The sequence below is a fragment of the Acipenser ruthenus genome, chromosome 5 (genome assembly GCF_902713425.1).
Source record: "Acipenser ruthenus chromosome 5, fAciRut3.2 maternal haplotype, whole genome shotgun sequence".
In the NCBI taxonomy this organism is placed as follows: domain Eukaryota; kingdom Metazoa; phylum Chordata; class Actinopteri; order Acipenseriformes; family Acipenseridae; genus Acipenser; species Acipenser ruthenus.
Window position 1 is genome coordinate 23,398,046 of NC_081193.1, and position 25,088 is coordinate 23,423,133.

General features: G+C 36.5%; 1 protein-coding gene across 2 annotated transcripts in view; it reads left to right on the forward strand.

Moving 5' to 3' along the window:
• The first annotated feature begins 2,226 nt into the window (after nucleotides 1-2,226).
• Nucleotides 2,227-25,088, forward strand: part of LOC117402359 (serine/threonine-protein phosphatase 2A 56 kDa regulatory subunit delta isoform) — a 38,039-nt gene continuing 15,177 nt past the window's right edge. The window contains exons 1-3 of one of the 2 annotated variants that reach the window (XM_034003419.3): nucleotides 2,227-2,504; nucleotides 3,783-3,860; nucleotides 21,120-21,300. In XM_034003419.3, the coding sequence (XP_033859310.1) occupies nucleotides 2,478-2,504; nucleotides 3,783-3,860; nucleotides 21,120-21,300 (286 nt within the window). In that variant the 5' untranslated portion in view covers nucleotides 2,227-2,477. Of the gene's footprint in view, nucleotides 2,505-3,782; nucleotides 3,861-5,989; nucleotides 6,009-21,119; nucleotides 21,301-25,088 lie in introns of those variants that run through there. The other variant, XM_059023848.1, reaches the window with a different exon arrangement.

A 25,088-nucleotide genomic window follows, 5' to 3' on the forward strand; every position in this document is an offset into this window, starting at 1 on the left:
TGTGCAAATTGTGACTGTAATAGAGACTGAAAAATGTGTATTACCTTAAAATACTGTTTTATTGTTATAATAAATGTCATGAATGTTTCTTGATTTTACTAAATTGCAATATTATTAATAAAACAATAAAGCATTAGAAACAATGATCCGCCTTTAGTTCATCATATTTGCTTGTGTGTGTCAAATGAGTCCAATGCACCTGCTTGAAACCTGCAGAATAGAATGTCTCTCAACCAATTAAAACCAATAGAGCGCAACTTAGGTCGCTAGTTTATTAACATCCGAAATTAAGTTTTGAAAAACAATCTATGAAAGGTGCAGAAAAAAAAATAAAGGGTTATAGAAAATAAGGATTTGCAGAAATTCTCTTTTAATAAAATAACCACATTCGACCACCAGTTGGTGCTATCCTGTTAATAGAGTAATCAATAAAACTTGATTTAGCCACAATATTTTTGCACATCTGTACTGTTAGTCTTTTTTTAAAAGTAGGTTTCACACATGTAAATGCAAGCAATATTTCAAGCAATTTGGCTTCTATTTATGAATTTTTTTAAAAAATGTTTACACTGCAGCGATTAACACTTCTTTATGCAAGGTAAATACAGCCGTCAAAACTCGTGATAAATAGCAGAATGCTATAATTCTTAATCCTTTATTGCATTACAATAGATTCAAATGATTTTTACTCACAGAAGTCCTGTTATTTGTGAATGATGTTAAAATAAACGTTGTTGATCGTCTTATTGCTACTTTTTGTAAAATTATGTTGTGCTTTACTATAGTTTCCATTATCAATCAGATTACAAATAGACTGCGTTAACAGGAGAAAACGTCAACATGTTTAGTTTATTTCACACACATACATTTTAATTTAAAAATACAAAAATAAATCTAAAATGTTTAAACGTGAATCTTTTAAAGCGCAGAAAACTAGCGAAGCTTGTGAAGAGTAGTTTGTCAGTTTTTTTTTTTTTAGTAAACATCTTTTTCCTCCTCTCACATCACACTCACACAGGAATCAATAAACGATAATACAGGTAACCACAGTAATTCACCACAACAACTAATTCCTTTAAAATGTATAACAATACAACCTGTGTTTAATTAAATAACAAACCTTCAAATGAAAACTTGGAACTGAAGCGACAGAGATTTAGCTTCTGCTTGGTAAACCCTTCAGGATTTATATTGCACACATTTTTTTTTCTCCATTGTATGATTATTCCTAGTATAACACAATGTCCAAATAGGCTAAAATTGTTCAAGAATGAGCAGCACAACTGGCAGGGCAGTATCAAGCTATTTGTGCGTATACCATTGGCTGGTTTCTCTTTCAATCATACCAAACATTGACCAACGAGACCCAGCAAGGATATATATATATATTATTCCCATGTTAACCCGTTTTACACGAAATGAGTCAAAACAGAAAAACTAGAAGGGATGCATTTTTTCTGAGATTACACAAGATGGAGGAGGCTGTGTGGTCCAGTGGTTAAAGAAAAGGGCTTGTAACCAGGAGGTCCCCGGTTCAAATCCCACCTCAGCCACTGCCTCATTGTGTGACCCTGAGCAAGTCATTTAACCTCCTTGTGCTCCGTCTTTCGGGTGAGACGTAATTGTAAGTGACTCTGCAGCTGATGCATAGTTCAGTAACTCTGTAAGTCGCCTTGGATAAAGGCGTCTGCTAAATAAACAAATAATGTGCGCAAGGATGAATGCAACCACTTCCCAACATAGCAAGTTCGGCAGCGCTTTGCCAGAGTGATTCTCTCGTGTAGTGCACAAAATGCGAAGTCCGTCTTTGCCTCAAGAAAAATCGATACTGCTTTCTTCAGTACCATGGAAAGACCCTGATTTTGTGTTCCTCAATGTACTTTGATTTAATATACGTTTCATCCTCATAACATACAGAGCATAGTGGCTCAGCGTTATTATTATTCCTGCTGTTACTACTGTGGGGGTGGGGGGGGTTTGTGGAAAGTACATGGAGTTAGTCAATTTATCACGAGAAGACACGTTCATATAATTTCAAGGTCAGAACTGAACCTGGCTGAAAGGAAAATAAATGTTATGCGTTTTGCTAAAAAAAAAAAAAAAAAAAGTTTAGCAATAATGTTTTCTTATTTTTTGTTTAAATAACAAACATTGTATCCTCTGACCACACGCGCTTACTACTAAAGAAACCCTTCCTGACGCTTTCATTCTTGCAAGTCAATTGTATTTTTTTCTCGTAGGGTTACCAGGCAGAGTTCTTTCATACTGTCCAGCCTAAAAAAAAAAAATCTAGAACAGCGTTCGTCCTATGAAAAAAATATCGAAGGCGTGTCACTAGGCAGTTTGTTATCCACCGGCCAATCAAAATATTGTTGGCCTACAAGGATGCAGGGAGCTGGAAGTAACCGAGGGGAGAGCGACTGAGTCCTGGGGAAGCGAGTCACGGAGAAGCCGTGAAAAACATCAACAACAACAAAATGCCGAATAAAACTAAAAAAGAAAAGGTAATGCGCCGTGAGCCCTTGAAGCAGAAATATGACATGTTGGTTGCATTTGTTCTAAATGTCATAGTTTGTAAAAACGAAAAATTGATTTTAATTTCACTAGGATTTTTATTTTTATTTTCAACAGGGCCTACTTTTTGAGCCACTGCAAAAAGCGCCCTACTTACCCATCTCTGTGTGGTGTTAATATTGCTCACAATAAATATATTATTAAATAAACCAAACGGGCTATTTTTTAAATTTGAAGTAATATATATTGTTATCGTTTTGTGAGAAGAAAGCCCAGGCCAATTTTGTAATTTGTATTTTTGGAAAATAAAATAATTCCCTGCATGGGGGAAAACGCAAATATCTATATTTTTATAAGGATAGGTTTTTTTTTTTATTATTATTTATTTATTTATTTTATTTAATGTAATGTAATGTAATTGTAAACTATGGCATTGGCCGTTGCATAAGTCATATATCGGTAGATGGTAAAGCATTGTAAAAATCAATACCGTTTTTGAATATTGGTGTAATAATAGTTGTCTGAAGATTACAATCTTTTTGGTTTGTTCATTTTGTGTAAAGTATCATGTTGAACAGGATGCGCTTCGTCATTTTTCATTGAGTTTGGTTGCTGCAGTGGTGGTGGATGAAAGCTACTTGCTTCTTTTCACAATTTTATAATCACATTTCTTGAAATATACAGTAGTCCTTTATAAATACAATTATAAACAAAATGTTAATATGATTATATATATATATAATATTACGTGAAATATTTCAAATACATACTGTACCGGACAACGGTAATTGCGTTTTTGTGGAAACAGAGAGAAGTCATGCCAGTAAATTTTTATATTGTCATGGACTATACCCAACTCTGCAGAACAGAGTAGACCAGCTAGCCCGTCCATAATCGAACAACGAGAACCTGACTGTTGTTACGTTTAATATTTCAAGATGTGTTTAAAACAACGAACAAAAAGATATCTATCTGTCATCTATCTATTATCTATGTATCTGTATATACTGTGTGTGTGTCTATATATATATATATATATATATATATATATATATATATATATATATATATATATAATATAATATATATATATATATATATATATATATATATATATATATATATATGGATATATATGGATTGGAACTTGACATCTAAACGAAACTGCTTTATCACAAGGGGAATGACAGTGTGCTGGTGAAAGGACATGGTTGGTACACATTCCGGGGTAAAATGCAAGTGGATAAAATATAATTTCTTATCTACAGGAGCCAACAAAATCTGCTAAAAGCAGCACTAAAAACAGCAGTGGAGGAAAGGACGCAGCTCCAGAGAACTCAGAAGAGGTAAACCATTTATTTATTTGATTTGTTTATTTTTAACGAATTTTTAAATATCTGGTTTCTATAGCCAGTGCTATCTACATTTGCTGATATTTTCTTTGAGATGAGGCTTGATATCATTATGTACATGCCTCATGCAAACAAATCCTGAATTTTATTTTATTATTACTGTTTAATTTTTTATAATACTTATCTGTTGGTATAATCTGTATTGTACTTTTTTTTATTTTTTAAAAGGAACATAGTGTAACGTTTTGTGTGCATCTTCATGACAGTAGCTAATTTTGTGGTTCACATTGGAAATTAAGAAATAAATATTTAAAGCAGGTGGATTGACATTAATTATAGAATAAGTCTTCTGGCAGGCCTTTTCTATTTAATGTTTTATTTCTATATGTTGTGTTGTACTGTTTTTTACTGTAGGTTTTATGGTAGTTTTAGAAATGGTTTCTAATAGTTCATAGCTAAAGGTATTGGTTACATTTGACTGTGGATATCTGTAAAATAAAATCAACAAGTGCTTTGACTGTGGTTTGATTCAACATCAAGCATTGCAAACATACTGGCAACCTGTCAAAGATTAGGCTAGCCACTACTGACACTTATATGTTACCTACATGCAGCCTGTTTTTCTGTATTTTGTTTTTAATAATTACAACTGAAAATGCTGATTCACATAGATAGGTGGTGGTGAATGGCAGTACAATTGAAATTGCCTTACCAACGAGTTCTAGGTATTTACCTACAGCAAGGAACCATGACGTCAGAGGTAACTTGTTAAATGTACCTTTTATTGAGCGGTCACATGACAGATCGATGAGCTGTGACTCCAATTGGTATGGCAAAGAGAGATTCGCTACGTCCACGACAAAAGGATCACCAACCCAGCCGTACTCATCGTGTGGGTTTCTAGGGACGTAGTCCTTAAACTTATCCTAAAGGGCTTTTTAAATTCTGGTCAATTACCCATTTGGTAATGGAGACATCAAACTCCTTGTTCTTTTCAATAAATTCAGACAGAAGTGGGAACATTGCATAACTGCATTCTGTCATTCGTTTCTGCCACAGTTGCAGCTTTACTTTGAATGCCTCAATTTTGCAGTGCTGCTCAAAAATATTACCACCTTTTCCCTGCATTGCTAAATGTAATTAGCGCTGGTAATATTAGTTCCTCACCACCTGTGTGCATTTTTCTGCAACATGCATTGCAACCAGGTAGTACACATTCATCGTCTTCTCAGAAACCGTGACCAATTTTTTTAAGAACGTCTTGCTGTTTAGCGAATTGATCAGCTTCTGGAAAAACATGTCAGCAATCTGCATAGGTGGTGCTTATAAGAGGCTTGGGGAGGCTAAGCCTCCCCAAAATAAATTGCCCAAACCCTCACAAGAAATTGTTCTGACCAACACAAAACATATTTGTGAAAGAAGATTGATTTTTATTCGCGCAAAGCATGTCTAACAAACACATGTCTTGTTTTCCTACTGCGCAACCGCCAAACCGCTAGGACAGCTGGGATATCAAAATCATCACTGTAGTATAGATACAAGATTTAGTTGCATTTCAGTGTCATTGGAGGAGACAGTGCTTTGACTGGTTTAACGTCAATTCTTCACGCTGATGTGAGCCCGCCATACCGCTGCAGGAGGCAGCCGACAAACTCTGAATCCTTTTCACTTATTCCCTTGCCTGGAACATCCTCTTCACAATTTCTACATTTATTCGAATTGCTGTTATCTATACAAACTGCTTGATCTGAATCTGATTTTACAGAACAAATATGTTATTAGCATACTATAGTCTGTTTTCGATTTTTCCAGTCCTTCACTCCATTTTCAGTGAAAGTGGGGTCTTTTGAACGTCTGAAAGTGTCTGCAAGGAAAGCAGAAAACCGCATCTGCCTGCTTACTGTATACTAAATATGAAAACGTATCTTAATTTTCTGATGAAAATGAATGGTTTTGCTTACCAAAGACAGTTTTCGGATACACTGGTAAACAAGGCTGTGACGGTCCTGTTGCAGTATCGCCAAGGTCCAAAATACAGGATTTAGTTGCTTTTCAATGTCATTCGAGGAGACAATGCTTGGCTGGTTTAACGTCAATTCTTCCCGCCGATCTGAGCACCATATAGATAGTCGAAAGTTTACGGTAAGAGAGTGCAGTTGTGTTTTTTTTTTTTATGAAATGAAATATGTTGAATGCCCCTTGATTATAAGTACGGTAGTAAGTGCATGTTTTAGAAGCTTATTAGTCAGTATTAATAATTGATTTAAATTGGTGATGGAAATGGTGTTCGAAATTGTTGTGGGTACTGTAGGACTGCAGAACAGGTTAACGGATTTAAAGGTTTTAAAAAACAGTGCAGCTTGTTGTCCTTGCTGTTTTTCTAATTTACTTAAATAGGCATAACATGTTTTAAAGTACAAGCTAGTGCTATGTTAAACTTCATTTATTTGGCAGCCTTATGTTGGGGGGGGGGGGGGGGGGGGGAGTCAAATATATATGTAGCATCCAAGAGTGGTTTTGAGGGCTGTTTTGTGCTATAAATTATTATATAGTACAAGTTCTCAAAAAGACAGTTAATTGTGAGAATTTTGTTTCTTTGAGCTGCAAGTAGGATTAGACCTTTTCCCTTTTGCATCCATTTTAATGACTGACTGTTTTCAAAATCACAAGTAACCGCAAATAAACTGTCCTCTTATGCTTTATTTTCCGGTTCATATTTAAAGCAGAAGACAGTGATAAAAAAAATACACTGTTTACCTAATTACTGCTTTTGATTTGTATGTGAATTATATTTATTTTGAATATAATCACAATAAATACAGGCAGTCCTCGTACTTAGGACACAATTGGTTCCTGAAAGTGGCGTTGTAAGTACACATGACACATGGCTCGTGTCTCGCCGTGTCGTAAATGTAGGTCGTATCGTAAAGTCGAAGCAGGGTAATAATGCAAAAGAGTCGTAAGTCGAGGAGCGCCTGATTAGTGAAACAAAATCACAATAGTGTGCACTGAACATCATATTTTGTAGATTGTTTGGCGACCCATCAGAAACCTGGCCTAGACCCATATTTGAGTCGCGACCCCCTTTTAAGGAAACGTTGGCCTACACCAAACAGCAAGACGTTCTTAAAAAATCAGTTACTGTCTCAAAGAAGGAGATGAATGTATCCTACGTTGTTTACAATGCATATTGCAAAAAACAAAAAACTGCACAACTGACTGTCGGTATGTTTTCAATGCTTGATGTTGAATTGAACATTTAAAACTGGTATTCATTTATGTTGCAACACAATTTTAAATTGATATTGTAACATCGAGGTAAATGAAGCAATCCAGGCAAGTATTCTGGTCTCAAATGCACGGTTTTATTTTACAAGAACGAGCAGTTCAATTAAATAAATGCAATAACAATAATGAGCACAGTATAAATAAAAGGGTTTAATAAACAGGCAGGTAACACACACAAAGCTAATAGTCTCTACGTGTGACTCGGTAATTAAAAAAAAAAAAAAAAAAAGTTCTCTTCCCACAGCTCCAAAACACTGTTCACCCAGCCTCACCCTCTGCCAGGCTTGCATTTCGCTCCGTCGTGCGTGCTCCCCCAATCACAGGCATGCATTCCCGTCCCACCACCCATTATCTCAATGCGCCCACATAGTCCATTAATCCCCATGGGGGCTCTCCTGCAAATGCATGTCTCCCATCGGCTGCAGTCCTATTGTCTGCGCGAAGGGGACCCTTAACTCAGAAATCTGGTCTGGCTGTCGTGTGAGAGAATGTTCGTAGAAGTACCACGTCACACGTAGCGTTTCAAAAGGGAAACAGTTCTCCGCCTGTGTCTGGCCTACAGGTTTGTAGGATTCGACTTGACTTGTAGGTTGTAAGATTCAACTTGACTGTTTATATAACACAGGCATGGATCTATTACATTTCTGTACTTCTCTCAAATTACTTTAAACACTATTAAATGTTTTTTTTTTTTTTTTTTTTTTTTAATAAATATATCATTGAGGTTTTATAGGAAACCACCATGAACACACATACATACACACAGATATATATATAATCTATAATTAGCCCAAATATAAGGCAAGGTTTTGTTTTGTTTTTTTAATGAAAATAAGATTTGAAAAATACAACTCGCCTTCAAGTCAAGGCTGTTGCGAAAGTGCGTATTGAGTACAGTATAGAGTAATGAAAATGGATGAAACTAGCTGCAGTGATCATGTGGAAAAGAGTGGATTGAAAAGGGGTCAAGTATCAAAGGGATTAGGAAAAAGTTATGATGCAATTTAAGGTCATGGTTATCAGAAAAGCTGATTCATCCAGTAATTTATCATGCTGCTGAAAAGTTCGTGTCACCTAAAACAACACAGGCAGGGACTAAACTGCTATTGAGCCCCTACTCGGAGGAAACCGTTTTGTGGAATGTGGGTTGTCTATTTTTCTTAATTTCTTTGCTTACCTAATGAGTAAGTACGTTACAGTATTTCATTTACATTACTATTTTTCACAAACTCACGGTTATAATATCGCATTTTAGCAAGCTGTAAAACTATCAAAGCCTGAATGTTTATATAGTGTGGTGTAGTTACAAATGAAACATGGCTTTTTGATTGGTTAAGTATTTAGTTTTGGGTTGTGGGATCATTACTCCTGTGATCATTTGGGTCGCCAAACAAGAAGTTTGGGAAACACTGGCCTACACCATAGTTTGTCCTGAACTGTTTTTATTTATTTATTTATTTATTTATTTATTTATTTATGTATGTATGTATGTATGTATGTATGTATGTATGTATGTATTGAACTATTTCAGCACAAAGTAACTGTATAGAAATATAGCAAATAAAAATAACTTGATTCAGTGACTTGCAGTATACTGGAGAAATAAACAAAAATAGCCATACCCAAGGTTAGTTTACTGGTCTGCAGTTTCTAGTGCAGTTCTTTCTATATCACTATGCAGATACACCCACCCCTTTGTATATATATAGCACATCACTATACTGCCATTCGGTTATATTGTGTTCTGGAGTTGGCTTCCTTTAACTGCTAGAAACTGCATGCCACTGAATATAAATTACCACATCAGGCTGTCGTTGAAAATTGTTCTGCCTGAAACTTAAAAAGGAACTGGCTGTGTGTAATATATATAATATGCAGAACGAAAATCGAAATGAAAATTAACGTGTCTGTAGAAAAAAATCTGAAAGCCATTGGCGAGTGAAAAGATCAGAACATACGTGAATAAGAACAAGCAAAAAAAAATCACTACTTTCCATAGTTGAACTGGCTGGCTATAGGCTATGTTACTCTATTTAACAACAACACTAAGTCACTTTTGATTTGCTAATACCATTATGTTTATCAATACAGTTACTATTGGTGCGGTATGTCATTTTTGTATTGTACCGTTTGCCCTGCAGCACACGGTATTTGGCAATTTTTGACAATCCCTAAAGTAATTAATGACATGTATATTAGTTACATTATTTGTTAGCGTAATTTTTCTATGCGTCTCAATATATATATCGTTGCCCTCGTTCTATACTGCACTGAATTTATGTTGGACACCGACACCCGCGATTAACGAGGGTGGTGTTTTGTCTTTGTGACATTTACTGTCATGACTATCGTATTGGGAAACTCCAATTGTGGCATCCCTATTCAGAGCTACAGTAGCTGTGGGTCTGTTATGAAAAATGTGTTTTAATACATAGTTGGGTTTTGCTTTTGTTTACTTTTGTCCTGTGCAGTACTTCAGCTCCCACAACATTGATAGTAATAGTCATAGTGCCTTCAATATTTGTGTCATTACAAAAGGAAAATATTATTGATTTAATCTAATCACACGATGCACTTCCTATTACGTATATTTGCTGAGGCACGATTTCTCCACCAGTTTGCAGCAGGGAAGCCTATGCTTGTAATAGCCAAAAGTAAATAATGAAAGACTGTCATATTAGCTCTCAGTTCTTGGCTTTATCTGGTATTGATCAACACAAGAAAGGAGGGATTTGGTATTCAAGTATAAATCTGTTGAGCATTTAAAATATTAGGGTAGATTTATTAGTGTAGTAAATTATTGTGTTTGCTGGTGTTTAGAGAAAAAGTAGTGGCTACCTAAAGTTTATTAAATGTAGGGCTGTGCATCAGGAGTGTCTTCACTATACAATGCATATCATGATGCGAGGGTCACGAATGAAAGTGTGAAACATAAAAATTGCATTATTGTTCCATTTGATAGTGCAGGTGTTTGGAATAAAACAGGTTTGTGTCAAATAAGATTCACACAACCTGCTTTGCTTTTATTTTCTGATTAATCTTTAAAATAAAGTTATTTAGAACAAAATTACAAATGCACTAAAATAATAATATAGTAATTACAAAATCAATACAATTGGTCAGTTTTAAGGAAAAAAATAATATGTTTTGCAAAATTTCTAAATCTGACTAAAAAAATTGGAGATTTGTTTTAAACCAAATAAATTAATGCTACCGTCTCTGGCTTGGAAAGCTGTTTCTCATCCTCTTGTTTTACATGCCTGTGTAATTCAAGAATAGCTGTTTCAGTGTTATAAGGACTGGAAAGAAGTAATGTACCTTAAATTAGTTTTCCACAATACTGTAGAGGCACCAGGGACTGGTCATGCTTTTAGAGAACAGATACAGTACTTAAGATAGTTCTGAACAATTTAATGTTTCTGGTGATGGTTGTGCATAGCGAGTAGTAGGCATTATCATACCTGCATTGGCTGACAGACTGAAGTTGTCATCTTCAACTGTGACAATGATATGAGGATGATCCTAAACGTGACTCTTAGTAAGAACTTGGGGTAAGTCGTTGATGCAAAAAAAAAATCCTGTAAGGCCACACTGTTAATTCTAAACATGCTGGCCACAGGTAAAATTTTGCCATGTTGCCTTCCAGAATTAAATTAACTGTGGTGATCAACAATAACCTGCCTCCACTTAGCTCTCTGGCTTGCTTTTAGCTGGCTTGACAAAAACATCCTTTACACACAGTGATAGAAACTTTGGGGTGAGTACATACTAAAATATTATTCTCGCTATACACTAAAATGAAATCCGTGCATGAACATTTCTGTTTGCAGACCACAGTGTTTTTTGCATGCAATCTCACATTTAACCTTAAAACAAAAAACAAAAAATGTAAGTATCGCTGTCTATTGGTACAGGTGTCGCTATATCGATAATCGTATTCCTCAAGAAAAATATCACAATTCACAGTGCGAATCGATGAATCGACACATCCCTAATTAATTGTATTCAAAGAAAAGGTCCGCTCCTTTCTGATACTCTCTTAAAGGGGTGTTTTTGTAAGGCTTCAGAGTGCAGATGTTTTCTGTCCCTAAATTGAAAAGTGATATTAAAAATCCTTCTCCTGAGATCAAATTGGAGGTCACTTTCTACCTCACAGTCACAGTTTTCAGACAGTCCAATTTGTTTTTATGTCCTGCTGGACAGGGTCAGACGACTAAGGAAAACTGATGCTGTTCCATAATCATGTAAAGCTTTAAATTGAAATAAAGTCGCTTGGTTTCTTTTTGTAACAGTTTGATGCCTTTATAGCGATCATAAAAGTGAAGTCTTCTGACTTGTTTCAAATGTAGGAGTCTGACAGTGTCTATGGTCTTTGTATGGAGCTGGACACAAGAAGGAACTCTACTCTTTGGTCATCTGGAGTTTAGCGTTGACTGTCTGTTTGGGGTTTTATTTGCAGTAGGCTAGGAAAGCAAAATGCAAATGTTTTTATATAATTGTTTATAAAAAATAAATATCCTTTGTGTCTTATGCAGGAATACCACAAATGTTTTTTTTTTTTTTTTTTTTTTTAATTTAGTGACCAATTTATTATTTTAAATTTTTCCCCCAATTTGGAATGTCCAGTTATGTTTTTTCTCCTCACCGCAGCGGGACCCCATACAGCACAGACTTTCTGAGGGGGTGTGAGCGTCCTCCGATCTCACAAGCCTAAAGCCAGAATCACAATCGAGCAATCCAGAGCAGAGGTGGACGAGCTACCGATCCCGCAGAACAGAGATCAGCCCTGCTTTTTATCCACTCTGAATGTGCTCGGTATCTGTCCAGTAGAGTTCGCTGTTGCTTGACGAGGAGCAGGAGTCCCTGCTGGTTTCCCCACCCCGGGACCGTTGGAACCAGTGTGACACCCCATTCGGAGTCCCCAGCAAAGTTCGTCCTCTTTGCACAGCCTGGATGCGAACCTGCGCCGTTCAAGCTGTGTGACTCATCCTGTGCTCATCGTGGACCCTGTTTTTCCTTTTTTTAATGTCCCATGGCTGTGTTTTGACAAAAGAACTACTGCACATGGGATACTTATTTATAGTACAAACCAGTGGCTGTTTCATGAGTTATAGCCTCTGAAACACTTCATTGAAATTGTATTACAAAAGAAGTGTATAGCAAAAAAAAAAAAGATAGATCAAAGCAACTTGCTGTTACATACTTTTTTTTCAGCATTCCAACAAGCTGCTTTTAGACAGAACATGTTATTTAATACTTGTTTTTTAAGAAGAGCTTAAACTGCGCTTAGAAGTAGCAGATGCTTTCTATGCCTAGTTCAAGATGCTGTACGCAAGTATCCTAAATCTTGAGCTTCCTACAGAATTAAGTATACTTGTTCACCATATTAAGGTAACAAACTGGTAGACCTGTGAGGAACATGACTGTTTTCCATCTGGGTTGTCTTTCATTTAACTAAAATTCAAATGAACATTTTATTTTTCTTGTATTGTTAATTAGCTGAATAAGAACTTGCTTTCTATGAAGGTTGTAATAGTAGACTTGTGCACAATGATGTTTATGCTGGTCGGCAAGGAGGCCTACTATAATTCCCTGTTTGTTTTAAAAATTTGTTTGCAACCTGTACCATTTAACTTTTAATGTACACTGAAATTCTCTTTGAACACACATGCATGGCACGGCGTGGCACCGCTGGGCATTTTTGTGGTGCGATACTGCTTGGTCCCCAACCTGGTCACACTGAGTCGGTATGCACTACATGACTGACTTTCTGCTACAATATTGTAGAAAAATGGAATGGTGCAGTAGTTCTCAGTACCACACAGTAGGCTATGTACTCGAATATAATGTACCGCTAGAAGCCAAAAGTTTTGCATCGCCTCAAATTTTAGGATTGAGAAAAAAAAAATAATGTATATGAACATAATTTAGATATTTTATTTAACATCATGTAATCAAATAAACTACAAAATGCAGGGTGCAAAATAACCGGCAGCAATTGCCGCAGTTCCCAAGCTGCTTGCCACAATGCCTCTCAAATTTAAAAAAACATATGGCAAAAGTTGCCTGTAAGCCTGCCCGTCATTGCCGCCGCACATCTGATCTACAACCCAATCACAAACTTGCTCAGCGTCAGCTGATCCATTCTGTCACAATTTACAGTGCCTTGCGAAAGTATTCGGCCCCCTTGAACTTTGCGACCTTTTGCCACATTTCAGGCTTCAAACATAAAGATATGAAACTGTAATTTTTTGTGAAGAATCAACAACAAGTGGGACACAATCATGAAGTGGAACGAAATTTATTGGATATTTCAAACTTTTTTAACAAATAAAAAACTGAAAAATTGGGCGTGCAAAATTATTCAGCCCCTTTACTTTCAGTGCAGCAAACTCTCTCCAGAAGTTCAGTGAGGATCTCTGAATGATCCAATGTTGACCTAAATGACTAATGATGATAAATAGAATCCACCTGTGTGTAATCAAGTCTCCGTATAAATGCACCTGCACTGTGATAGTCTCAGAGGTCCGTTTAAAGCGCAGAGAGCATCATGAAGAACAAGGAACACACCAGGCAGGTCCGAGATACTGTTGTGGAGAAGTTTAAAGCCGGATTTGGATACAAAAAGATTTCCCAAGCTTTAAACATCCCAAGGAGCACTGTGCAAGCGATAATATTGAAATGGAAGGAGTATCAGACCACTGCAAATCTACCAAGACCTGGCCGTCCCTCTAAACTTTCAGCTCATACAAGGAGAAGACTGATCAGAGATGCAGCCAAGAGGCCCATGATCACTCTGGATGAACTGCAGAGATCTACAGCTGAGGTGGGAGACTCTGTCCATAGGACAACAATCAGTCGTATACTGCACAAATCTGGCCTTTATGGAAGAGTGGCAAGAAGAAAGCCATTTCTTAAAGATATCCATAAAAAGTGTCGTTTACAGTTTGCCACAAGCCACCTGGGAGACACACCAAACATGTGGAAGAAGGTGCTCTGGTCAGATGAAACCAAAATCGAACTTTTTGGCAACAATGCAAAACGTTATGTTTGGCGTAAAAGCAACACAGCTCATCACCCTGAACACACCATCCCCACTGTCAAACATGGTGGTGGCAGCATCATGGTTTGGGCCTGCTTTTCTTCAGCAGGGACAGTGAAGATGGTTAAAATTGATGGGAAGATGGATGGAGCCAAATACAGGACCATTCTGGAAGAAAACCTGATGGAGTCTGCAAAAGACCTGAGACTGGGACGGAGATTTGTCTTCCAACAAGACAATGATCCAAAACATAAAGCAAAATCTACAATGGAATGGTTCACAAATAAACATATCCAGGTGTTAGAATGGCCAAGTCAAAGTCCAGACCTGAATCCAATCGAGAATCTGTGGAAAGAACTGAAAACTGCTGTTCACAAATGCTCTCCATCCAACCTCACTGAGCTCGAGCTGTTTTGCAAGGAGGAATGGGCTAAAATTTCAGTCTCTCGATGTGCAAAACTGATAGAGACATACCCCAAGCGACTTACAGCTGTAATCGCAGCAAAAGGTGGCGCTACAAAGTATTCACTTAAGGGGGCTGAATAATTTTCCACGCCCAATTTTTCAGTTTTTTATTTGTTAAAAAAGTTTGAAATATCCAATAAATTTCGTTCCACTTCATGATTGTGTCCCACTTGTTGTTGATTCTTCACAAAAAATTACAGTTTCATATCTTTATGTTTGAAGCCTGAAATGTGGCAAAAGGTCGCAAAGTTCAAGGGGGCCGAATACTTTCGCAAGGCACTGTAATTTAATTCTCTCTAATCTCATCCTGCGAGAAAATGTCCCATTTATCATAATGTATTATTGTTGCCATTCCTTTTACTGTGCACCTCCCACGAGAAAGACGTATTGTATCATTGGTTAATGACGGGCAAACAGAGGGAGGGACACTGTTAGACTGTTCACTGTGTGATTTTTTTGAAGTATTGCTCCGGTTTTTAAGATAGAATATTTTAGAGTCTTACGAATTGCTGTGGAAGAAAGCACTGGGGTAGAACTTCATTCATTTAATTAATATTTCTTGAATGCCTACAGTCGGAGAATAATGCAGTTCGTGCAATTCTGCATGGTTCTCCTACTGATGGCATTAAACAAAGTAATTTGAGAAAAGACTATATTTGACTTTTTGTGAGTTTTGTCCAGTTCGGCTTGATTTTGGTGTCTAACCAAATTTCTATCAGAGCTTCAGTTTCTCACAATGTCCACATGTAGTTTAGGGCTACCGGATTTCCACAGTGAAAAACTGACCTTTGATTTATTTATTCATTCATTTATTTATTTATTTATTTATTTATTTATATATATATATATTTTTTTTATGCCATAGCAACTTCGAAGCCGTTAAAATAACAGTATGTAATTACACAATGCTAGTTTACAAATAAAACATTTAGGTGAATTTATTGCATATCATAACAACTAATTTTCTTTACATTGTGTGTGTGTTGTGTTTTTTTTTTTTTTAAATACAAAAGCACAACTGGGATGATTTACAATTTTATTGTTTCTGACCGGGACAAAAAATACTCGTTTTCAATGCAGTATATTACTAACATCATCAGTTTTAGCACTGTTTTTAAAATGTTTTATATATAATCAATACAGACTTGGAAGAGGTCATGCCCCCAGCCATCTCCATATGTATTTAATGTGTACAAACTCAAAGACTTCAGTGGGAGTTTCTCATCCTGTGAATCCCTGTTACTGTAGCAGATGTAGCATACAGAAAGTAGTTGAAATATCTCTAATGTTTAATGTTTCACTACAGCTACATATTCTTAAAATAGCCACCCAGTATTCACATAGCAGGTGCTTCACATCTCAGTTTAGTAGGCTTATTGGTCAGCACAAAGTCCTGATCAGAGCGGCAGTAAGCAATGCTGAGAGTTACTCCAGCATACTGTTGTGACTTAAGATATAATTTTGATGCATTTGGAATTCTGTGCAATTCAGATGGGAGTTGCTGAGTCCTTTGCTAATTTGAGTGTTTACTAGGAATTACCAGTTAGTGACACCACATTTCAGGTTTTAATTGCATTATGACTGAACTTAAAATAAAAAATAATTGAGTCATTATCACCAGAGATAAATTAGCACTGCACAAGGGTGAGAATTTCTTTGGCAGACATTATCCGGAGTGTATTTCTTTTGTTTTAATCAGTTGTTAGCCTATGAAGGCTAAAATGTGTGTTTTCAGATAAATTTATAAAGCAGATTTGAGTCTGATAAGCAAATGGACATTACGTTTTTAAATGAGTGCTTCATTTACTTAGTCGTTATGTTCATAATTTGGAACGTGAGTCTATCAGTTTATCAAGGTATATGTTCACCAGAAAAAAACAAGTGCAAACTAAATCTGTGGTGCATTAAAACAGAAACTTACCAAATACTGCCTTGAATTGATAGAATTAACTTTACCATATTTAATCTGTTAAATTTCAACATAAATATAAAATTACAAAAAATTATTTTATATTTATAATGTTGAAAATAAAAGGTTATATTTGTATTTAATTTTATATTAATTTTCAGGGAATCCCCACAATAATTGAGTGCAGCCGATAGTAGTAGGGACGGGGACAAGGGACGTAAATACCCCTCCAGAGCTCAGAAGAGAAAAGTGAAAGCAGACCGTCACGAAATGCAGAAAAGCCAGGAAAATGCAATGTTAGTTTGTGAAGTTGGACCAAGGAGGTAGACATTATTGCGCTTAATATAAGTTGCCCTAATGATGATACAGAAACTCCAAATCTACTTTGTGGCATTAATTTGGCAAATGAAGAGGCAGTTAAAGATGCCCATGTTGGTGAAATTGACAGGCCTGGGGATGTTGAATCTGAGTATTCCTGCATGACTGGTTTGGATGATTAGGGATGTTGAATCTGAGTATTCCTGCATGACTGGTTTGGATGATTAGGGATGTTGAATCTGAGTATTCCTGCATGACTGGTTTGGATGATCCTGGAATGTGGCCAAATGTAATTACTTGGCGATTAAAAGACTTGTTAGTGGAAAAGGGTCCAGTGTAGCTGAAAAACTACAGTTTCCCTAAAGATGACTCAAACAGGAGTTTTTCTGTTCAAAACTACAGACGCAAGCTTCCAAATAGAGAGATTGTAGACAGGAGATGGCTAGTATATTCAAAGAGTAAAGATGCTTTGTACTGTTTTTGCTATAAATTGTTTGGAAGGGCATCAATTCAGCTAACCACATCTGGTTACAGAAATTGGCGGAATATGTCAGTAGAGCTAAAAGAGCATGATACTTCCCATAGCCATTGTAATAGCATGCATGCATGCATGGTTGGAAGCAGAGTTACGGATTAGAACATGTGTAACCATTGATCAGCAACATGAACAGAGGCTTCAGCTTGAGAAACAACACTGGAGAAATGTTATAGAGCGACTCTTAGTAATCACATAGTATTTAGGAGAGCATAACTTAGAATTTCGTGGTAGTGTTGACAGACTTGGTGTTCAAAATAATGGCAACTTTATGGGACTGATTTTCGTTAACATATTTATTATTTACTTTTTTCATACCTTTTCATATTTCTGTCTTTTTTTTTTTTGCCGGTTCAATATCTTCAGTGTAGCTTTTTTAATCAAATGCTAGTAATGACGATGTACACGTAAATGTCTGAATTTGTCTTTACACTTTAAATTGTGAAATTCCATCCGCATTTGTAATGGCTTATTATGGATTAGTCCTCATTATCAGTCCAACTTGTTCAGGTCATCTAAACTAATTTTCAGGATTTGCTGTTTGGTACGCTGCAATCAGGACTAACTTAGTACAGATCTGCAGGATTTGCTAGACAGCATTTTAGTCCACTTGATGCGGATTAAGTCAGTGTTAGACTGCAGCAGAGACAAAAGCAGAAACAAAACATCACAGAAACTTGTTTAGAGCTAATAAAAAAGAGGAAACACTGTAAATCTGATGTATTTGACTTATAATTATATTAGAACATTTATTCTGTCTCGTGTTTAAATATATATGTTTTTACAACATTTATAAATATCAAGAAACGAGTGGATACACACATATACTATTTCATGAACTAAATGTATCCGGTAGGTTTTTTTTTTTTCCTTATTACTGATAATAATGGAATGAGTAACCTATTATTTTATTTATAAATATTTATTTTGAGAAAATAAATTGAGAGTAGTGTCCATTATTGCTTATAAAGACCCTGAGAATAAATGTGTATTATGTCATTGCAATCACTCAGGTGAAACAATGTCTTGTAATTTGCCCAAACATCAATATTTTTCAACAAAACTTTCAGGAAGTATTGTAAGGTCCCTCAGGTCATAGAACAGCATGTTTTTATACATGTATCTCTTAGCAGAATACATAATAAAAAATACTTGGAGAAGTTTGTATGGTTTCTGAAGTACTTTCCTTTTACCCAGAGTGTTCTGAAAAAAAGGACACCATTTCCAAGATGCTACTGTAAAAAAAATTGATTTTTAGTGAATTTTTATAGGAAGAGAGTCAACTACAGCCAAAAAATGCCTGGTCCCGGGGGGCATCCCACTGAAAAATGCTTGGTCCTGAAAAGGTTTTTAAACATTTATCATCACAGCATGACCAACCTGTTTTGAGTCTGTAGCATGTAGCTTACTTCAGCAGTACTCCATGGCCCAGAGTATTTTATTACAGCACCACTTATAAAATGGATCAGTGCTTATTTTATACTTTTTTATTCAATGTATATTTACGCCAGTGGAAAATAGTCCCTTTTGACTTTTTATTGCTTCTGAAAAGGTTAAACGGTCTGTTTGTTTGTTTGTTTATTTATTTATTTATTTATTTATTTATTTATTTATTTATTTATTTATTTATTTGCTGTAGTTTTATAATAGGGTTACCATATGGCTCCAGATTAACCAGACGCTTTGAGACTGACCGGGATTTCAAAATTCCCCCTAAATTTAAAGTAATTCACGTATAAATGAGCTCCACCTTTGCTGAGATTAATCCTGCTGTGGTGGAATTGCTTGGGCGCAGCAAACAATTCACACTGATCAGCTGCTTCTGATCAGATCTTAATGAACGAATAGCTAATTTATCGATGGAGCAACGAGATGATGATGCGATTGTATTTGCAGAATAATATGGGCAATTGAATTTTAACAAACAGAAAAAAATAGCGACTGGCTGCAATTCATTCTTAGTATAATACAATTATTTGACGCGCATGCGGGTATTTAAGCACCATTATTAATTGTAGCTAAGGATGGTTCATTTACACCTTCATTTATTTCAATTTAGGGGCAAGTTTGAAATCCCGTTCTGTCTCACAGCGTCCGGTTAATCTGGAGCCACATGGTAACCCTAGTTTTAATGTCTTATTAAATTCAACAAATCCATTTTATGCACACATTGGTGTTGCAAACATAAGTTAAATGAACTGTTATATCTTTATACAACCTACAATACCATAGCAACCTGCTGTCTCATGTGAGCAAGTACTGTAGAAGGCACTAAACATGTCAATAATCGAATTTCGTGTTCTGTTTCTTTGGAATTAAATATAGTCCTTTTCTGTAACTTTGTAAACCAATGTGCATTTTGAATATTTGTATGCTGAAACTGCCTGATTTATTGGGGATTTGACATGACTTTGACACACTAAGAAACACTTAAGCACATTTGTATGTGAAAAGCTTTTCTGTTTGCAAAGCTAAACATTATTATAGCCAAAATAGTTTGAAATATGTTTTGTTTTTGACAAAGATGAATAATATACAAAAGATAACCCATGGATTAGATTGAGCAAAGCAACTTGTTTTAAAATGTAATTTAGGGTTCATAGAAGTTAACATACTGTAGATTCATGGTTACCTGTAATAAAATAATTAATTTCACTTTGAAGAGGAGCAGTGCTTTTTCTATTTCAAAACCTTACAGGCCTATATCCTTTTTTCTTCTTCTTTTGATAAAATCATCTTTGATCTATGTCAGAACAAAGACCAAATTGTTTTTTTATTCCTGCTGAAAAACATTCTGCTCTATTTGGAGCTTTGCAATATGTAAGAGGAGAGTGATTCATCTAAAGAATAGAGGGACGGATACTTTATATAACTGTGGTACAGATGTCTGCCAGAATACTTTGAACACCTCACTTTGAAGATTTTGTATTGTGGTACAGGGATTAAACGACATTTATACTTGCCCTCTGTCACTGTCTGGCAACACTTACAGAATACCTTTCAGTCTTAGCCTGTGTTTTACCTGTTGGTTCTAGTTTTGTTTGGTGCATGAAATGGTCTTGAGTAATGGAGATATATGCCAAAGTTTCAGATATACACTGCTGTGTAAAAGTCTTAGACATGTTGCATTTTTCTACATGTTGCATTATGAGCATCAACAATTTACTCAAAGCCTCCACTAGTGTATTCTACTATTATAGCAACCTTGACTTGCATAAAGAAGGAAAAACATTGAGTGAAATAGCTCGCATCACTCGTTTTTCAAGGTGTGGTATCCAAAGCATAATCAACACGTACAGAGATACATCTGTAATTGACAAACCCCAGGACTGGAAGACCCAAAAAGCTGTCTAACAAAGATGAGCAATACTTAAAGATAATATATCCTTAAGGAATAGAAAGAAGACAAGCATTAATTGACAACAGCACTGGCAGAAGGCACAGGTGTCGTTGTCCATCAAATCAACAGTCACTCTTCAGGACTTAAAGGATGTGTTGCAGTAAGAATACCTCTGTTAAGAAAGGGGAACAAGACTAAAATATGCACAATAACACAGAAATTGGACTTGAACAATGGTCAAAGGTGCTTTGGACAGTTGATGGAAGTTTACTAAAAGATTACATCTGACAGACATAATGTCTGGTTGAAAACAAGGTTTTCCCTGACTAACTTACTGACTTTAATTCATTTTTTAGGCACAACAGCAGCTACAGACTGCAAGCAAGCGCCCCAGCAACAGCACCCCGCCTCCTACTCAGCTGAATAAAATCAAATACTCTGGGGGACCACAGATTGTAAAGAAGGAAAGGCGCCAGAGCTCATCCCGCTTCAACCTCAGCAAAAACCGGGAGCTGCAAAAACTGCCTGCTCTCAAAGGTAGGCAACGCTGTTTTATTTGTATGCTTCTGAAGTGTTTTGTTTTGTGGACTAATAACCACATTTCACTTGTTACATGAGCTGTAGAGGTGAAAGCCATAAAAGCTAGTAAATTTAACATCCTTTTAAAAAAAGAAAAAAAAAAGACCAGACCCTACAATCCCTACGAAATCTCTATAATCTTTCAAAAACCATAGTCTTTCCCCAAACTTAAAGTTCATAAAATCTGTTATGCTTGAAACACTATATTCAACTTTATTTTGAAAATCCTTCCTAAATTCTTGAATCCCTCGTCTCAAGGTATAATCACTCAAAGAAAAAACTTAGGATACAGTAGTGCCCCCAAGTGCCTCCTCAATTTAACAATAATTTGGTAATCTTCTTTACCCCTCATCATTAGTGTTGTATTGTTATGGTATTAATGGGTTTTGAATAGATTTCAAGTGGGGTCAAACGCAGCTACAAGTCACAACTACGAAGATAATGCTTGGTGTAACTGACCCTGTGTCAAGCAAGGAAGGAATTATTTGACATCTGCTTGCTGGATTCCTCTGCTTGACTGCTACTGGGTTTCAGCATTGAGTAACTGTGCACTGTAAAACCAGTGAAATTGTTGTACAGGGCTGCCATATAGTCACTTTGAGGTATTATCCACACAAGTTTTGGGTTATCTAGCTGAACTTGGAATGCTGCATTTTGGTACTGGCACAGAACAAGCTGTGGGGAACACAATGGCTCCATTAAAAGGCTTATAGGGAGCTGTTAAGGCTATGGGGATGTCTTAAACAACACCCAATTCACACCATAATTGACGTGAAGGAGGCTATTTGCTGCCATGTGGCAAACATATCCAACATGCTCCGTGCAGCCATCTGTCATGTTTTTCCTCGTCTGGAGGCTGGTGCAATGTAAGGTGGCCATATTATTGAACATATGTTGTCTGTTCTATGTTTCAAAAATATTTCAGGGTTGTGGTGAAGTTGAATATTTAACTAAATATGTTGAAAGGGCCTTTTGTGGCAAGGATTTCAAATATCTCATTCTCTTTTAATAACGTCAGACCTTCTGATAGCCTGACCAACATTCAAAGTACAGTAATAGCCTTCTCAACAAGATGCCAGTGTCAGAAGTGGCACTAATGTGGAGAGTCCTGCATGTGGCTGAGGTAACTCGATTTATTCAATCCAGTAATTGGATCAGCTGTGCAAGTGAAGTGCTTCCTCTAAATAGGATAGCAAACCTCATCATAGCACTCCCTGTTTGGCTGGATTAGGCTTTCCTTAGTGTCATTTTATCCCAAGAATATGGGGTCTGTAAAATGTAGCTGCTCAGACAGAGCATTTTTCTTTACAAATTGGCTTTTATATTTTTCAACATGAAAATCCCATACCAGTTTATACAGTATAACTTTGTACTCTCTTCCCATCTTCTCTGGTCTGATTGTATACATTGTTTAGTGTGAAGATTATTTAATAAAGTTTAAAAAAAAAAAATAAAAAAAAAAAGTTTTCCAAACCTTAAGCGTCACTACCCTGTCTTTTTAAGGTGCTTTTTTAGTGCAAAGCATATATTTGGCAGGCTTTATAGTCCTCTGTCATTTAGATCCCTGTACTTGCGTAGTGTTGGGTGATATGCCGGTGCCCACGGTATATCGCAATACAAACATTATATGATACCAGCCTTAGGCCATGGGCTGAGCCGCGATAATGTTGTGAAGGTGATACTATCACGGTTTGACATGAGCATGCTTTAAAAATGGTGGACATATTGCTTGTGAGAACAAAACTCCAAGTATTGCATCGTGGGAAAGCACTACATAGCATAGTAGTATATTTAGAGTTCAATTAATAACGCAGTCAGTAATGTTTCAGGTGAGGTTTTTGTTTTCAGGTTATTTTTTATTTATTTTTTTAGCCTACAAATGAAGTCATTTCTAGAAAGGGGTTGGCTACATAAGTTTAATCATTGATTAAAAGTTTCCAGCTGAGAATTGGAGCACACTACTGGAAAAGGGAGTTTTATTTCTGGACTAAACAAATCTGCATTATGTTACTCTGTCCTCGGTTACATTTCTTGCACCTCTCACATTAACCCTGACTTGCACCAGCATTGTATATGCAAACAGTACATAAAAGGAGGACTTCAGATCACAATAATAACAAAAATCAATTATTCAAGTACAATTGACAGCTCTTGTAAATTAAGCCATTGACAGCGGCAAGGCAGAGAGGGGTGCAAATGCATCCCACATACATAAACGCAGGTTATTTGTAATTTAAAGCAAAAAGACAACTGGTTTATTATTTAAAAAATTATTTATTGAATAAATGTTGTTTTGAACTGCAATCCAAAACATTTTATTTGTTAAAGTGCTATCAACAGTCAATGCCTTTTTAAAATTTCACAAACACAAATATAAACTACACAAATAAAACTTAGTAAACAGTAATCCATCTTTTTATTCTGGGATTCTTGTGATAATCAAGTTGTGATAAATGCTACAGTTAGATGTCACTTTTCACTCTGTTATGGGTCCACTGTCAAATGCCAAAGGAATGTTTTGTAGAGACCACCACTGTCCATCATATTGTATGTTGCATGTTGATCTGTTGTGAAATTGGAGCCAGCATCTCATAATTTGGTATGATTCTTTCTAAAACCTCTTGCTAAAATCATTTTGTAGAACTTTTGGGCTCGGGACTTTTTTTCTTGCATATACTTGCATGTTTTGTAAATGCATGTACACTGGCCCCTAGCTCAAGCAACCTTTTGTATTTTATTTTACTGGTATCTTTTATAATGGCTGACTAATTTCATATTGACTTCTGAATCTAAATAGCTTCCCCAGGACCTAGCAGATGGTTTTAATCCTACTGAATAGGCTGGTTACAATTTAAGTTTCCTTTCAAGTAGGGAATATTAACCATTACAAATGGGTATTTCCCCTTTAAGACACCCGAACCTGAAAAACTTTATACCAAAGACTCTCGCCAGAGCAGGGTGGCGTAGCTGCTGCTTTGCCCCAGCAGGATAAGACAGCTGCGCGCAGGGCACTTTGTGGCACCCCAACTCATCGAGCCTGCAGCTCTGGGTTTCGACCCTGAACGACTGTATTTTAGCCATCTGTTGTTATCGAACAGGGTGATTGATACACTACAAATTGCTAGGTCAGCCTCTACCCGTTCCTAATATGGGTACAAGTGGGGCGTGTCGCGTGGTTTGAACCCATGACATGCCCAATGGCAGTTATACTGCAATTTTTACAGGACCTTTTTGATGAAGGGAAATCTCCTTCTACTCCTAAAGGTCTATTTGGCAGCCATTTTGGTGTGACATGTAAAAATTGATTGTCTGCCCAGGAGCTCATTTCTTAGCGGGGCAATTTTTGAAAGGCACCTGGCAGCATAGGCCACTGGTGAAGGATTTAGTTCCTCGTTGGAGATTAAATGTAGTGTTCAGTACACTGACAAAACCTCCATTTGAGCCCATAAGTTCAGCAGAGCTAAAATTTCTGTCTTTCAAGGCAGCTTTCTTGCTTGCTATCGCCTCCGTTAAGCAGGTAAGTGAAATGCAGGCACTCTGTTTCAAAAGCCTGTCTAATTTGTTCAGAGGCCAGAACGAGGGTTACCCTTCGTACTAACCCTGCTTTTTTTCCACGTTAACCAGTTGGTAGAATTGGAGGCTTGCCATCCCCCTCCTTTCCAATCGGACAGGGAGCACCAGCTCTATACGCTTTGCCCAGTGTGGGCAGTAGCGCATTATGTTGACAGGACTTAAAGCTACAGGCA